Source organism: Dermacentor andersoni, chromosome 4 (genome assembly GCF_023375885.2).
Source record: "Dermacentor andersoni chromosome 4, qqDerAnde1_hic_scaffold, whole genome shotgun sequence".
Classification (NCBI taxonomy): Eukaryota; Metazoa; Arthropoda; class Arachnida; order Ixodida; family Ixodidae; genus Dermacentor; species Dermacentor andersoni.
Window position 1 is genome coordinate 217,284,410 of NC_092817.1, and position 14,463 is coordinate 217,298,872.

At 42.7% G+C, this 14,463-nt stretch overlaps 1 protein-coding gene across 3 annotated transcripts in view; it reads left to right on the top strand.

The window, feature by feature from the left end:
* Tmtc3 (Transmembrane O-mannosyltransferase targeting cadherins 3) overlaps positions 1 to 14,463 on the top strand; it is a 789,094-nt gene that overhangs the window by 676,473 nt on the left and 98,158 nt on the right. For all 3 annotated transcript variants that reach the window (XM_050185292.3, XM_050185293.3, XM_055074786.2), the window contains one exon: positions 10,814 to 10,971. In XM_050185292.3, the coding sequence (XP_050041249.2) occupies positions 10,814 to 10,971 (158 nt within the window). The remainder of the gene's footprint in view (positions 1 to 10,813; positions 10,972 to 14,463) is intronic.

Genomic DNA, 14,463 nt, shown 5'->3' on the forward strand with positions numbered 1-14,463 from the left:
AATTCCATCATATCCAATTTAATCTCCCGTTTTCCTCGTGCTAATCTCGTGCTGTGCGGCGACTTCAACTTTCCGGATATTGAATGAAAAAGCTGCATGGCTTCAACCCGCGCGTCTAAAGATTTCCTAGAAGCAGTTCTTACGTACAATCTTAGCCAAGTAGTTACCAGACCTACTCGCAGTAATAACATTCTTGATTTAGTACTTACTACCAATAATGAACTAATAAATTCATTACAGTATGTTAAAGGTGTTAGCGATCACAAAATTTTGTTCTTTAACATAGCTATTGAACTTCCTACCCGCCAGCTGTCTACTAAATACATCCGAGATTACAATAAAGCAAACTTTGCAGAAATTAACAATGAGCTAAAATCATTTTTTGTAGACTTCCATCAATCAGCCCCTTCCAGAACAGTTGAGCAAAACTGGTTACTCTATAAACATAAACTTTTGTCTCTTCTTGATGCCCATGTTCCTCTTGTATGTATTTGCGGGGATGCCGGCAGACCCTGGTATTCGAACAACCTTAAAAAACTATCTAGGAAAAAAAAGCGCATTTTCCGCGAACTCAAACGACGGAACAATCCGCAAAAATGGGAAAGATACTTGACGGTATTGCGGGAATACACAAGTTTGCTGAGTCAATCTAAACGCAAATATTTCCACCAGGATCTGTTGAGCATTCTGCGTGTCAACCCTCGCAAATTCTGGAACTCATTATCACTTAAACGTACTTCATGTCATAGTATCGCATTAATCAACTCGGACGGGTCTCCTGTTTCAGTGAATCAGCGTCCCGATGTTATGAACTCTTATTTTTGCTCGGTTATCACTAATGAACCTCCCACTGATATTCCTACGTTGCCATCTACTCACTTTTCGGAAATGCCGGCTGTTAATATACATACTCAAGGAATCTCCAATTTAATCGATAACCTTAAACTTTCCAGTGCGCCAGGCCCAGACGGCATAACGGCCAAAGCTTTAAAGGGCACCAAATATCAATCTAGCCGCTTCTTGAAATTGATTTTCACTCAATCTATTGCCTCTTCTACTATTCCGAATGATTGGAAAATTAGCAGTATTGTACCTGTGCACAAATCTGGTAGTCGTTCTAGTCCAAGTAATTACCGCCCTATCTCCCTAACTTGCATACCTTGTAAAATTCTAGAGCATATATTGTACTCCAGCATTGCATCTCATTTAGACAAGCACTCTTTTTTCTTTCCCAATCAACATGGATTCAGACGAGGCCACTCATGTGAAACGCAGCTGTTCGAATTCACCACAGACCTTCACCTCCACCTTGACTCCCGTTTCCAAACCGACGTTATCTATCTTGACTTTGCAAAGGCGTTTGATCGTGTCGCCCATCTACGTCTTAACGCGAAACTTGCTTGTCTTAATCTCGACCCACTTGTTTTGTCCTGGATTGAATGTTTTCTTACAAACTGCTCACAACACACTGTCATCGATAACCTCAAGTCGTCAAGTAGGCCAGTCTTGTCAGGTGTACCACAGGGCTCTGTGCTCAGACCTCTTTTGTTTCTAATTTTTATAAATGACCTCCCTAAAAGCATTCTTTCATCAATTCGGTTATTCGTTGATGACTGTGTCTTGTATCGGCGCATATCATCCTGTAATGACCAACTAATACTCCAGGAAGACCTAAGCAAAATAGCAAATTGGTGCTCTATTTGGCTCATGTCCCTCAACGTTTCCAAGTGCAAGTACATGTGTGTAACTCGCAAGCAAGACATCATTAACCACCAGTACTTTCTTAATTCCACACCATTGACTAAAGTTGACTCTTACTGTTATCTAGGCGTTACTATCACTAATCAGCTTACATGGTCTGCACACATAACTCACCTTATAAACGACTGTTCTAAATCATTTGGCCTACTCAAAAGATTGATTTTTCTGTCTCCTGTTCCCATACGCAAGCTCGCCTATGAAACATTCATTCGGACTAAACTTGAGTATGCCTCAGCAATTTGGAACCCTCACCAGTCCTACCTTACTAACTCGCTCGAAGCAATGCAGAATCGCGCAGCACGTTTTATCGCTTCAAACTATGACTGGCATACAAGTATAAGCGGCATTAAATCATCCCTCAGCATCCCTAGCCTAGCACTTCGTAGGAAGATTTCACAACTTTCCCTTTTCCACAAACTCTATTACAATTTTCCACATCTCAGGAACACTCTCTTACTTCCGCCCAACCGCTTTTCTAAGCGACTCTTTAACAACCTGAGTCTACAACGTCTCCATGGTTCCTCTAATGCCTTTAACAACTATTTCTTACCCAGTGCTATTGAATTGTGGAACGCGCTACCCAACAGCATAGTAAATGAAAGTAATCCAGATAAATTTAGGCACCTCTTGTCATGTTTTCTAAACCTTTAACCTACCAGTACTATGCTGTTAATCTAACGTCTAAGTTCTTTTTTTTTTTCACTTTTCTGTTATATTGCCGGTTGTGTTGCCATTTCTACTTCCGGTTCGTACCTTACTTTATTTTTTTTTTTGTTTTTTTTTTTCATTTTTCTTGCCCGTTGTCTACTAGCATGTATACTAAGTTTTGTTTACCGTTATACTAATGAGTTAACCATTGTATAATAATGACCCTAGTGTTTCTTGATGCTTTTGCCCCCCCCCCCCCTTATGTAATACCCTGAAAAGGGTCCTTAAGAGTCAATAAATGATGATGATGATGATGATGATGATAATATACTAAAGCATGCTGCGTCTCTCAGAGAACCAGATATTTCATGGAAAATGACGAATAATTGCAATAAAATTTTGTTTAGACGTGGCATTCAGCAATGCGTATTGTTGGTGGTACTATAGCCGATTTCCATTAATTTGACCCACTCAGGACCGACAAAACTGATCTAATTTTCTGGTGGGTCGAATTAAACAAGATCCAGGAAAAGGTGCTGTTTTTCCCAAAAGGTGAAGCATTTATTGCAATAGCAAATAATGACTCAGCTATATGAAGTAAGGATACTTGTTTTATTGGTCATATAAACTGGTGCAAACATTCACTCACTAACTAGCATGGTGTGACGCTCGAGCAGGCAAACATGAACACATCTCATTCGATGACCATCAACAGTCACTGCCAGAATGCTGACGAAGCTTCATGCTGCCTGCTGATCCCGTTTCAGTGCGAACTAGGTGCGAAAGAACATGCACTCGAAGCCCCACAGATTACCGCCAAAATGGGGCAGTGTCATGTGATGCCACAGTAGAAAAGATGCGCAAAAGATGTTCCCCTCCCTGATTGCACGCGAGAGAAAACGCCACCGTGTCGATCCTTGTCAGCTCACCCTTGACCACAGTCCCTCGCACATGCAGCATACAGCGCGCGTCTGCGATCTTATTGTATTTGGTCTTTATACAGGAGCTCACAACGATGGCAAAAATTAGCCTTGAATATCGGAATAAAAAATTCCAAAACACCGCTGATTCATCTGGCAATATATTTGGCCGATTCTAACACGCCCCCAGGTTAAGCATGCGCCCGCTTTCGATGTGTCTAAAGTACCAAAATAACAATGACACTAAAGGTCTAAGCAAAGTAGAAATCTAACACGCACCCGATTTTTTAACAAGGAAAATGGACAAGGGTCCAGTGGCAGCCGGTTTTTTATAGTCAGCTTTGCCGCGCGGCTTTCAGAGTCAGTTGCGCCGCAATACAGCCGTGTTGTGCAATAAGTTCTATGCTTCTAAGCGTATACTAACACCGCAAACGCTGTTTTGGTTCCGCACCAGACTGCACTGTGCAGGCGATTTCCAGCCTGATTCTCATGACGGAAAAAAGGCACGCATTAGGATCATGTAATAATATAATAATATAATGATTTATTTCCATCACCATTACATTGATGGAGGGGATGGGAATAAAAGCGATTGACGCTTGATTAAGTTCCCACCCCCCGTACAGCAGGTGAGCAGTGGCATGCGACGGCACCTCTGTCACGACAGCAAATACAAAGTCAAAGAAAGCATTAGTATAAAAACAAGTATGCAAAATACACAATCACCTGTGTGTGTGAAAAAAAAATATAAACCGATTCAAAAGAAATACAAGTACAGCAACTGAGAGCAAAAACGCTTACGAAACAGCGAAAGAACAGCAACCAAAAATGCGCTTATAACACAATTAGACACAAAAACGTTCACAGATGTCTAAATGTTGGACAATCAAAGGGACGCGTTCATGAGAAAGTAGTTGCGAAGGTTAGAGTAGCTAATACTTCCCAAGTCTATATTTTCATCAATTAATTTGTTAAATAAGAATGGAAGTTGAAATGCTACCATTTGGCGCCCATAGTTTGTTCTTACTTTTGGTAATACCCAGTGTGGTTTATGCCGGCGTGGATATGTGCAATGAAATAATTCAATCGGGGCTAAGTCAGATATATTACTTATGCATCTTCTTTGTTCTAGTTTGTAGGTGCGTAGTAGTCTATAGGCATAGAGGCTGAAAACGTTAATGATCTTGTTCTTGAAAAATAAGTTTTTTGTTGAGTGTCTACTTGGCAGGTTATGAACTAATCTGAGGGCCCGTTTTTCGAGAGTTCTTAGTTTTTTCAGACCGGTTTGTGTAGCAGTACCCCATACTAATGAGCAGTAGTTTAGATGTGAGCGAAATAGTGCATGATATAGAGAGAGCTTTACCTTTTGTGGGAGATAATTTTTGGAATGCGTTATAAATCCTATGGCTCTAGATGCCTTTAATGCTACATCGTCTATGTGGTCGTCCCACAGCATGTTTTCGGTGAATGTTACGCCAAGTGATTTGAATGACCTTACTAACTCAATCTGGTCTCTGTTATAAAATAACTCACCAAAATTACCGCATTTTTTATTTTTGGGACGAAAAAGTACTGCCTTTGACTTTGCAGTATTAACAGACAAAAGATTTTTATCGGACCATACATGTATTTTTTCCAGGAGCACATTTGCATTTGTCCTTAGCTTACTACTGCTATCGTCAGATAAAAACAAACTAGTATCATCGGCGTAGATTATGAAACGAACATTAGTATCCACACTGACGATATCATTAATGTACAGGTTAAAAAGCAATGGTCCTAAGATACTCCCTTGGGGTACCCCGCACGAAACTGTTCGTAAAGTTGACTTATATTCGTTTATCTGGACATACTGTCTTCTGTGCGATAGGTAAGATTTAATTAAGAGTAATGCTGCGCCTCTAATTCCATAACATTCAAGCTTCTGAAACAAGATGCTATGATTTATGCAATCAAAGGCTTTGCTGTAATCTAAGAAAATTCCCAAGACGAGGTTCCTATGTTCAAAGTTCCTTAGGATATATTCCTTCTGGTGTAAAAGGGCAAGTTCCGTCGATCGGTTTTTTCTGAAGCCATACTGGTTGTCAGAAAGTATACTGTGTTTATTTAAAAAACTTTCAACTCGCTTAAGAATGAGCTTCTCGAACACTTTTGAGAAGACGGGCAGAATACTGATTGGTCTATAGTTCCCAAAGTCATTTTTGCTACCTTTTTTATATATGACTGCTACTCTAGCAATCTGCAATCTCGGGGGAAAAGTGGCCGTTTCTAAGCATAAGTTGTATATGCATGTGCTCCAATGGCGCAGCAATAATATCAATGACGTGCTTAACTGGACGTATCTGTATATTTTCCGCATCACACGATGTACTGTTCTTTAGGCCTCTGAACGTAGACAAAATTTCACGTGTAGAGACAGGTTCTAGAAACAAAGACGAGGGACATCTATCAATAGTTACGTGAGTTGTGTCTGCTGAGGACTTCGGTGCGGCCGTAAAAAAGTTGTTAAATTTTTCAGCAAGAGAATTACCTGAGTATTCTATGCCATCGCTTGTAATTTTATCTGGAGTTGTAACCTGCGGGATGCCAGAGTCGAGTGACCGGATTTTACGCCAGATCTTATCAGGACGATTTAATGCAGCTGCAAAGTAGTTTTCGTAATGTCTGAGCTTTGCCTGTCGTATGTCAGAATTTAATTTATTTCTGCATTTCTTAAAGCGCTCAAGAACAAGAGTATCTTTTGTATCAATAAATAGTTGATATAATTTGTGCTTTTCTTTAATACGCGTGTAGAGTTCACGTGATATCCACGGTTTTCTTATTGTTTTAGGTAGCCTCTTTAATTTTGGAACGAAATGCTTGTTATAGACATGAGTGAAGGCGTCGAGGAATAAGTCATAAGCGCTGTCCGCCCTAGCTTCGCTATATATGTCAGAAAAGTCTACACCTAGAAGGTCCGTTCAAAAGCTTTCTAGGGAACCTTCCGTTACACATTGATACATAGCTTTTGCACCAAGGTAGCGTTTCAAGACCTCCTTCTGGCAAAATAAATATATGCCCATATGATCGCTTATATCACAGCTTGTAACTCCTGAGTGAATGAGTGGAGAATTAATATTTGTTAAAAATAGATCGATACAAGTTTGGGAAGTAGGGGTTATGCGGGTTGCTGTGGTTATCATATTTGTGACACAGTAACATCTAAGTAACACATCAAAATTCACGCTGTTCACGGTTGTACATAACATATCTATGTTGAAGTCGCCACCGATGATCACGTCGTACTTGTTGCTCTTTGCCAATCTTAGATAAGATTCCATGATTTCAAGAAATGCGTCCATGTTACCAGACGGCGGCCTGTAGACCACGGACATTACAATGTTTCCTGATATAACTGAAAGGATTTCAACATCATCCTTCAGGTAGCTGAATTCGTTCAAAATTTCACACTTAAAATGGTCATTAACAAGTATGCATACACCGCCTCCACGGGAGGTTTTTCGATTCAAGGTAAAAGTTGAAAATGATGGCAATTCAAAGGTGTCACTGTCGGTCAGCCAAGTCTCAGAGATCATAATAACATCAAAAGGGAAACTGAAGCTGTCTAACAAAATAGAAAATTCATCCACCTTATTCCTAACTGACCTAGCGTTAAGGTGAAAGCATTTAAGTACTGACGGGCTTTTCAATTCGAAGCTAACACTGTTACTGATTTCGCATGGGAGAGGATATGCATTTGGTGTCATCATGCTGTAGGGGTATTAAGTGCAACAGACATAAATGGAACCTGTTTATGATGTTACGTCCTCAAGGTCACTCTCATCTCGAATTATTTGAGCAGAATCACCTTCCTTTTGGCGAACAAGCACCTTGCCGTTTGAGCACCAAACAAACCGGCAATTGTTTTTCTTGGCCCAATCTTTTGTTTGCAGAAGTAACGATTTAGTTCTTCGAGTCAGGTTCTCACATAGGTAGGTGTTTTTTCCGTTCCCCGCCAAAGACTTTCTGTTTTGAAGCCATTGGTCTCTTTGTGCTTGTCGTTGAAACCGCACAATAATGGGTGGTATCTTGTTCGCTTTTGCGGGAAGGCGGTGGCAGGCCTCAATGTCACTCTCATTAATTTCTGCAACACTGATTTGCTTAGCCACTTCGTTCACTTTCGCTAGGAGGTTCTCATTCTCAGATTTAGCAACACCATGAATTTCTATGTTCTTTTTCCTGCTTCGGAATTCCAACTCGTTCAAATCGGTGTTAAGCTGAGAGAGTTGTTCATCGCATCGCGTATTCTCGACCCGTGCCACTCTTTTTCGCAGGTGCGTAATTTCTTTTTCATGATTATCAAGACGCTTGATGATTTCATCGAAACGGTCAGACATCGTCTGAACGGACTGTTCAATGTTATCGACCTTATCTTTCAGCGGCATTAGACTGTCTAGTTTTTTATTCAGCTCTAGAAAAGCAGAGGCCATGTCAAAAGCAGGAGCCTGGGCTGTGGGGGGCATTTTTCCGCTACGAGAAGTCCCCGTTTTACATGTAGGACAGAGGAACGCTTTACGAGAACGAGCACTCAATGGTTTAGCCGACTCAGAAATTCCGGAGCAGCCTTGTACATGATATGGGTACTGACAGTCTTTGCATTTGACCAAGCTTTCAGGAGTATCAATTGTTTTGTTGCAAGCGATGCAAACTTCTTCCTCTGTATCCGTCATCAAAAACAGTTATGTAGAACACCCACGTTGCGACAGGTTTGGCAGCGGCAGTGGCGCTAGAATAGACCCACAGGGCAAAATTAACAGGAAAAAGTGCACCAACCTGAAAGAAGTGCAAAAATCGTGTAAGCCGTGGAAGCCCGTGTCTGTCGCTCGCCACTGCCACTGCCAAACTGCCGAGAGCGGGGGGCGTGGCCGGTTATCGCAGATGGTAAAAGCAGCGCATGGTTGTTGGATCAACTTGCCGACGGCCGATGTGTCCTGGATGTCGAAGAAATATAACTGCTTTAACCAAGTTGTTCAGCCCGCGTAGACGGCAAATAAATTCCAAGAACAAAGCTGGATGACAGCCAGACGGCCAAAGCAGGAGCGGACCTGAAAGAAGTGCAAAAATCGTGTAAGCCGTGGGAGCCCGTGTCCGTCGCTCACCACTGTTACTGCCAAACTGCCGAGAGCGGGGCCGTGGCCGGTTATCGCAGATGGTAAAAGCAGCGCATGGTTGTTGGATCAACTTGTCGACGGCCGATGTGTCCTGAAAGAAGTGCAAAAATCGTGTAAGCCGTGGAAGCCCGTGTCCGTCGCTCGCCACTGCCACTGCCAAACTGCTCACTGCCAAACTGCTGTAAACACTGTAATCAGACATTGTAAGCTACCCTCATTAAAAATTTTCCTCGGACAGGCCAAAAATTGGCACTTTTGACAGGAGATGATGTGTGTTCAACACGTTTGCTGTTCTCTAAGCTACGTAGAGAAATGCTGATATTAAAAGGGTCACAATAAGATCGCCGTAGATGTCTCACGTGTGCTTGCTGATAAGTCATGTTTGAATTGTCTGCTGAAGGCCAGTTTTAGGATCGAAATGTAATGGTTCAGGCCAATAGAAATGCATAAGCGTCTGTGGAAACCTTTGCTTTGGATCGAATTAACCGTAGTCGAGGTGATGGAAGTATTTGTAGATCAAGCACCTGTCTCCCCTTTGATTGAAATCTGAATATGTTTCAAATTGCAGCGTACTTGATATATAATAGTCGCACCATCTGGCAGGAGCATGTGAACTAATTGAAAAAGTGTCTTTTCTTTTGCTCTGTTATCGGTGCAAAGGACATGCATTTCTTGTTTGGACATGAAGATATTGTCACGTAGCAGTGGCAAGAAAGAACACAGCAGTGAAACTGTGGATAACCTGACTTTTTATTGGGCAAACCTGTGCACACAAAAGCAAGTTACAATCAAAGCACAACGATAGCGGTGAACACAGTCGGCGATCGTCTAAAATCTCATCAGCGGGTCAAGCGCGTCGACTTTTGTACATCACTCGTCAAAGGTTCCAGTGTAACAGTTGGTTCCTACCTGATTTCCAGAAACTATTACACAATATGTGTCGCGCATGCAATCAGGTAATGCATGGTTCAGCGAGGACATACACAACAGACAGAATGAAACATTCACGTAACTTCCAAATCATGCAGGTGCGTCTTGCGCTGAGCAATAACGTTTAACATTTTGGTGAACAGTGGTCACTGGAGAAAGATGAACAAGCACGCATGTCAATATACACAGGTATTCATTGACCCAGAAGATTATCTTTATTAACTTTGTGCGGTAATGCATGCCCGCATGGGCTCTGAAGAGCCCTGAGTTTGCATATTAAGCTGTTTAGTTATTTCTAATGCTACCATAGGGATTTTTAACCCTTTCGCTGTCGGACGTTTCTGGCCGTGACGCACCCCCAGTGTCGGCTTGGTTTCAGGGAACGAGCATAACAGGGAATGAACATAGCAATTTATTTTTGATTATAATTGGTATACAAATAACATAGTCAATGCAATATGCACATTTCAGTGTTCTGCAGCTGTTGTTAGTAAACATCATCATCATCATCAGCCTGACTATAATATCTGTTCAACATCCGAATCTGACGATGCGGAACCCTCTTTGTCTCAAGCGACTTGTCCGAGTCCGAATCCGAGCTCGGCTCGTATTCTGAATCGGAATTCAGCCACCGCTCCCATGAGCAGACGAAGGTCCCGCGCGCCGAGCCATTCGAAAGTAACCGCGCGCAGGGAGGATGCGCTTTCAGTCGCCCGCGCAACGGAGAGAAATGGGACGTTGCGTGATCAAGAAGACAGAGGGAGATGAAAAAAGGCTAAATAAAGTTTGAAGGGCTTTACGTTTACTGCTGCAAGTCGGAAGCGAGGGAGCGGCGAGAGAGCGAAAGCAGCAATCGAATCACCCTTTTTGGAGAGGCAACGGCACGAGCGCCTGAACTTGACGCGCCGTAGCAGGCACACCAACAGAAGAAAAATAAAAACCTTCAAACGAGCGGAGATTACAGAACAACCCTTGAACCCATAACCACACGCGCGCGACGCATAATCCAGCGAACGCGGAGCCACCGCGCCACTCAGCAAAGAGAAAGTGGGGAGTGGCAGGCGCACCGTACTCTTCAATACATGGGTTAACACAAGTCGGAGCGAATATACGAACTTGTAGAAAGAGTCAACAGATGGCGTGGCCAATGCACGAGCGCCTGTTTTTGCGCTCAGGCGCGAAATTTTGAACGCACCATAGAGAACGTACCGGTACGTCAGTGACACCGTGGGGGGGAAGCGCGATGACGTACCGGTACGTCAGTGACAGCGAAAGGGTTAATAAACCATGTTTTATAATGTGCAGCCTAATAACAGAAACAGTTTAATTATGTGACTACCAGGATGTACAGCTGTAGATAAAATAATTTCGTAGGATGACTAAGAGAGGTGTCTTGTGCTGCAGAGCCTCTCCCTGCTGGTGTTTCCCTTCCTGCCGGCGTCCAACCTGTTCTTTCCTGTGGGCTTCGTGGTGGCTGAGCGGGTCCTGTACATGCCCAGCATGGGCTTCTGCCTCCTCGTCGCACATGGCTGGCACACGCTGATCAAGAACTACGCCGACAGGTACACGCTTGGCTGCTGCGCACACTAAATGTGCATTGCTGACATGCAGCTTCATTCAAAGTTTTCCTAAATGGACTCTATAGAACTTCTAAAGCTAACAATAACGGGGAATCCAAAGCTCAAGGACAACTGCTACGAAATTTTACTCCGGCTAAATTGTTTATCAATGAGTAACACTGCAGCAGTCTTGGCAATGGTGCAGGATTAGTAATTGTCTAATTTTCTCATTAGCAGCCTTTAGACAGCATCTAAGGGGAGGAGACGTGAATGTGATCATTAGCTGGCACGACGCAAATCCCAACATGTCACCATCAAATTTTTTAGCATGCCGTGGGCACTGTTTAATCTCAGAGGTCATGCTGAGAAGCCGCACTGATTCTCAGCATTCTGGGCAGCGCATCGTTTCTGGCGAGGGCTAATTGCAGCCTTTGCTTCAGTTTTGGTATGGCCAGAAGTGTCTGTGTTTGTGAGCTTCTTGTAGTATATCCAATTGTATTTCCAACATTCTCACGCACGCCAATCTATACAAGTATTGCTCTGAGATAATCGCCGAGCGAAATGCATTGCCAAAAAGTTCCCGTTTTTTTATGCCGCTTGAGTGAATTGTTGCATGAACTTGAGTGAACTGAAGTTGTGTTTTACTTTTGTATTATTGTGGATATTGCTTTATTTTTGTTTTCTTAATTATTAAAATCTCTACCATCTCTACTGCTTGGGCCTTTATTGGTCCGGTAGAATTTGGATGTCGGGGTCTCGGAATCTGACATCACCCTGAGGGTCGCTCTCCAGCCTACGCAGCCGGTGCGTCTCAAAACGGGTCGCTGGCCTGCGCTACTGGGGCATCACACACAAGGTATAAGGGCCCACGCCTTCGTCCGAACTTTCACGACGAGGGTTGCTTCTTTCTTGATGAATGCTAGAGGATAGAGAAATGGAACAGGTGGCTTAATTACATAGGAGAGGCCAATTTATTCACAGAGAAAAGTCATACTCATACTGGCAGGAGCACGGAGACCAGTACATCATAGCATGTAGAAGATACGTGTCAACGCTACTACGTTGATCTCGGAGAACACCCCAGAGGAGCCAAAAAAGTCTGCTTCAGTCCCCCGTCCTCCCTAGATCCCTAGGCCAGGAAAACCTAAGCTCGTACCTTCCTCCAGTTGTAGTGTCCGAAGTCACCGAGAGCTCCGCCTCGACAGCAAGGGTGTGCACCATCACTCCGGCACCCGTGTTCCATGAACACGATTGGAGAAGTAGACTCTCTCAGGTGCTTCACTGCCCCAGAGTGAGGAGGAGACACTGGTTGAGAGGAGGCTTTACGCTTGCCTCAATTGATGCGTTTTGGCTTATGGAATGGCCCAGCAATTAGCTGGTTCATCTGACCATGCTTGGCTTCAGTGGCTAGCAGTGGCCGTAAGGAAGTGGCGTGAAAAGCTTTTTTTCTGGAGTTCCTTGGTCCCAGTGTCGAGGTCGGTGGCCAAGCGACATCTACAAGCCACGTATTCTTCGTCAGATGTCTCATAGCATGGTGTCGCTGCTGGTCTCACTGATGGGACGTACTGTTAGCTTCACAAAGCGGAAGCAATTCCTCACAGGAAATGAGGAGTGGCTTGAAGTTTGCTGCCCCCACTAGCTAATTGTAACAGTCCACAATATGTACTAAATAAAAAATAATTGCATGCGATCTCTCTACAGGATGTACGTGTCAGCTAACTTCAGCCAAACTTCAAAACTAGGCGAATGCTGCGCAGCTGGACAGAACCAAGGTAATGTTGTTTACCGTCACACAGAGATATCTAGATTATTTTTTGCATTCTGCCTAATTAGATAGTCTTAATTAACTAATTAAACAACGTCTCAATTATCATAATTAGATTAATAGTGTCAATGAGAAAATCGTAGAGCAAGATGAAAAACTCCCGATACAGCTTTCTGTTGCTCAATACGTGCTACATTAAAGTATTTTTTCATGTGCGAAAGAAAGCCGCAAATAAATGCAAAGTGCCTCGGGCGGCCAGTCGCATGGCAGTTTTGCGTGTTTTGAGCAACAGAAAGCTGCATCGGGAGTTTTTCATGTTGCTGTACCATTTTCTCATTTACATTTTTCATCTAATTATAATAATTGAGAAGTTTATTAATAATTAAGACTAAGTATCTAATTAGGCATAATGCAAAAAATAATCGGAGTATTTCCAAGCAGCCTCAAACAACATTGCCTTGGTTCCATCCAGCTACGTGACATTTGCATATTTTTAAGGTTTGGGTCAAGTTATGTGAACACCCTGTATATTTACGCTATCTGAAACTAAGCTTTTTGTCTGGACCAAAATTTTATTGCCCTTGGCTTTTAACCCTCTCAGGCACCGATTAATTCTGTTCTCTGAAAGCTTACTTTCATGGCATTTCCTGAACCTTCAAAATCATTAAAAGCACACAGCTTGCAAAATAGATTAAGAATTTTCAGTTGTTTAGTAAGTTTTGTCGAGCTTGCAGAATGTGGACCCCATGCTAAAGCTCATTACGGGAACATCAAAAATGATAACATCGACTATTTCATGTCGAGCAATCCTGAAGAGCACCTATCCAGTAACTTGAAAATAATGCCTGATGAAAATCATTGTGAAAAACAAAAGCATGGAATAAGTAAACCCACCACATACAATGACATACTGACACCGAGCAAAAACACACAACCATCCATCTTCACTTTCATTTTGCTGTAACATTTTCCTCGTTATATTCAAGCTTGCAGCACTATTCGAATCAGAAGTGTTTCTAGATGTAAGCAACACACTTTAATATCATTTAAAATGACTATTCCCGTTCAACTCTTGCAAAACGCAAGCTGCTATGGGAAAGTGCGAAGGCGGAAAGAGATGCTAAAAGGAAGGTTTTTCTTGTGCATAATAGGCTGAGGATCAAAAGAGATATTTTCGTTTGGGATGAATTGCAATACAGGTGCGTCCAGCTTATGACTAATCACACTTCACACAGGGGAATGCGAGGAATCCCAGGCATGACATTATTCTCAAATTCAAAAGAAACATGTGCGTTTGCCAAGCATAAAAGCTCGCAGTGTCATTAGTAAAACAGACTTCCTTGAAATAGGTTCATTCCAGCACTACCCTCACATTACTGTAGTAATGAAAACGTGGCTTCACAGTGAAATGAATGTCAAAATGTTTCCCTCCTTCATATCAAGTATTTCGAAAGCACAGGTCTTCTAAGGGAGGTGGAGTGGCTGTGCTTATTGAAAATCAAATAGATGCTTTCATTCTGGACGATGTTGCTGACCTTGAGTGCTTGTGCCTAAAGCTGACATGCTGGGGTTATAGCTTTGTTCTTTATGCAATCTACAGGCCTCCTGAATCTCCACCGAACTACTTAAGCAAGCTCCAGATACACATGTCACCATTCCAAAAGAGCCGAATTCTACTAATTGGGGATTTTAATCTAGCTGGCATCAAGTGGGAGCTAATGCAAACATGT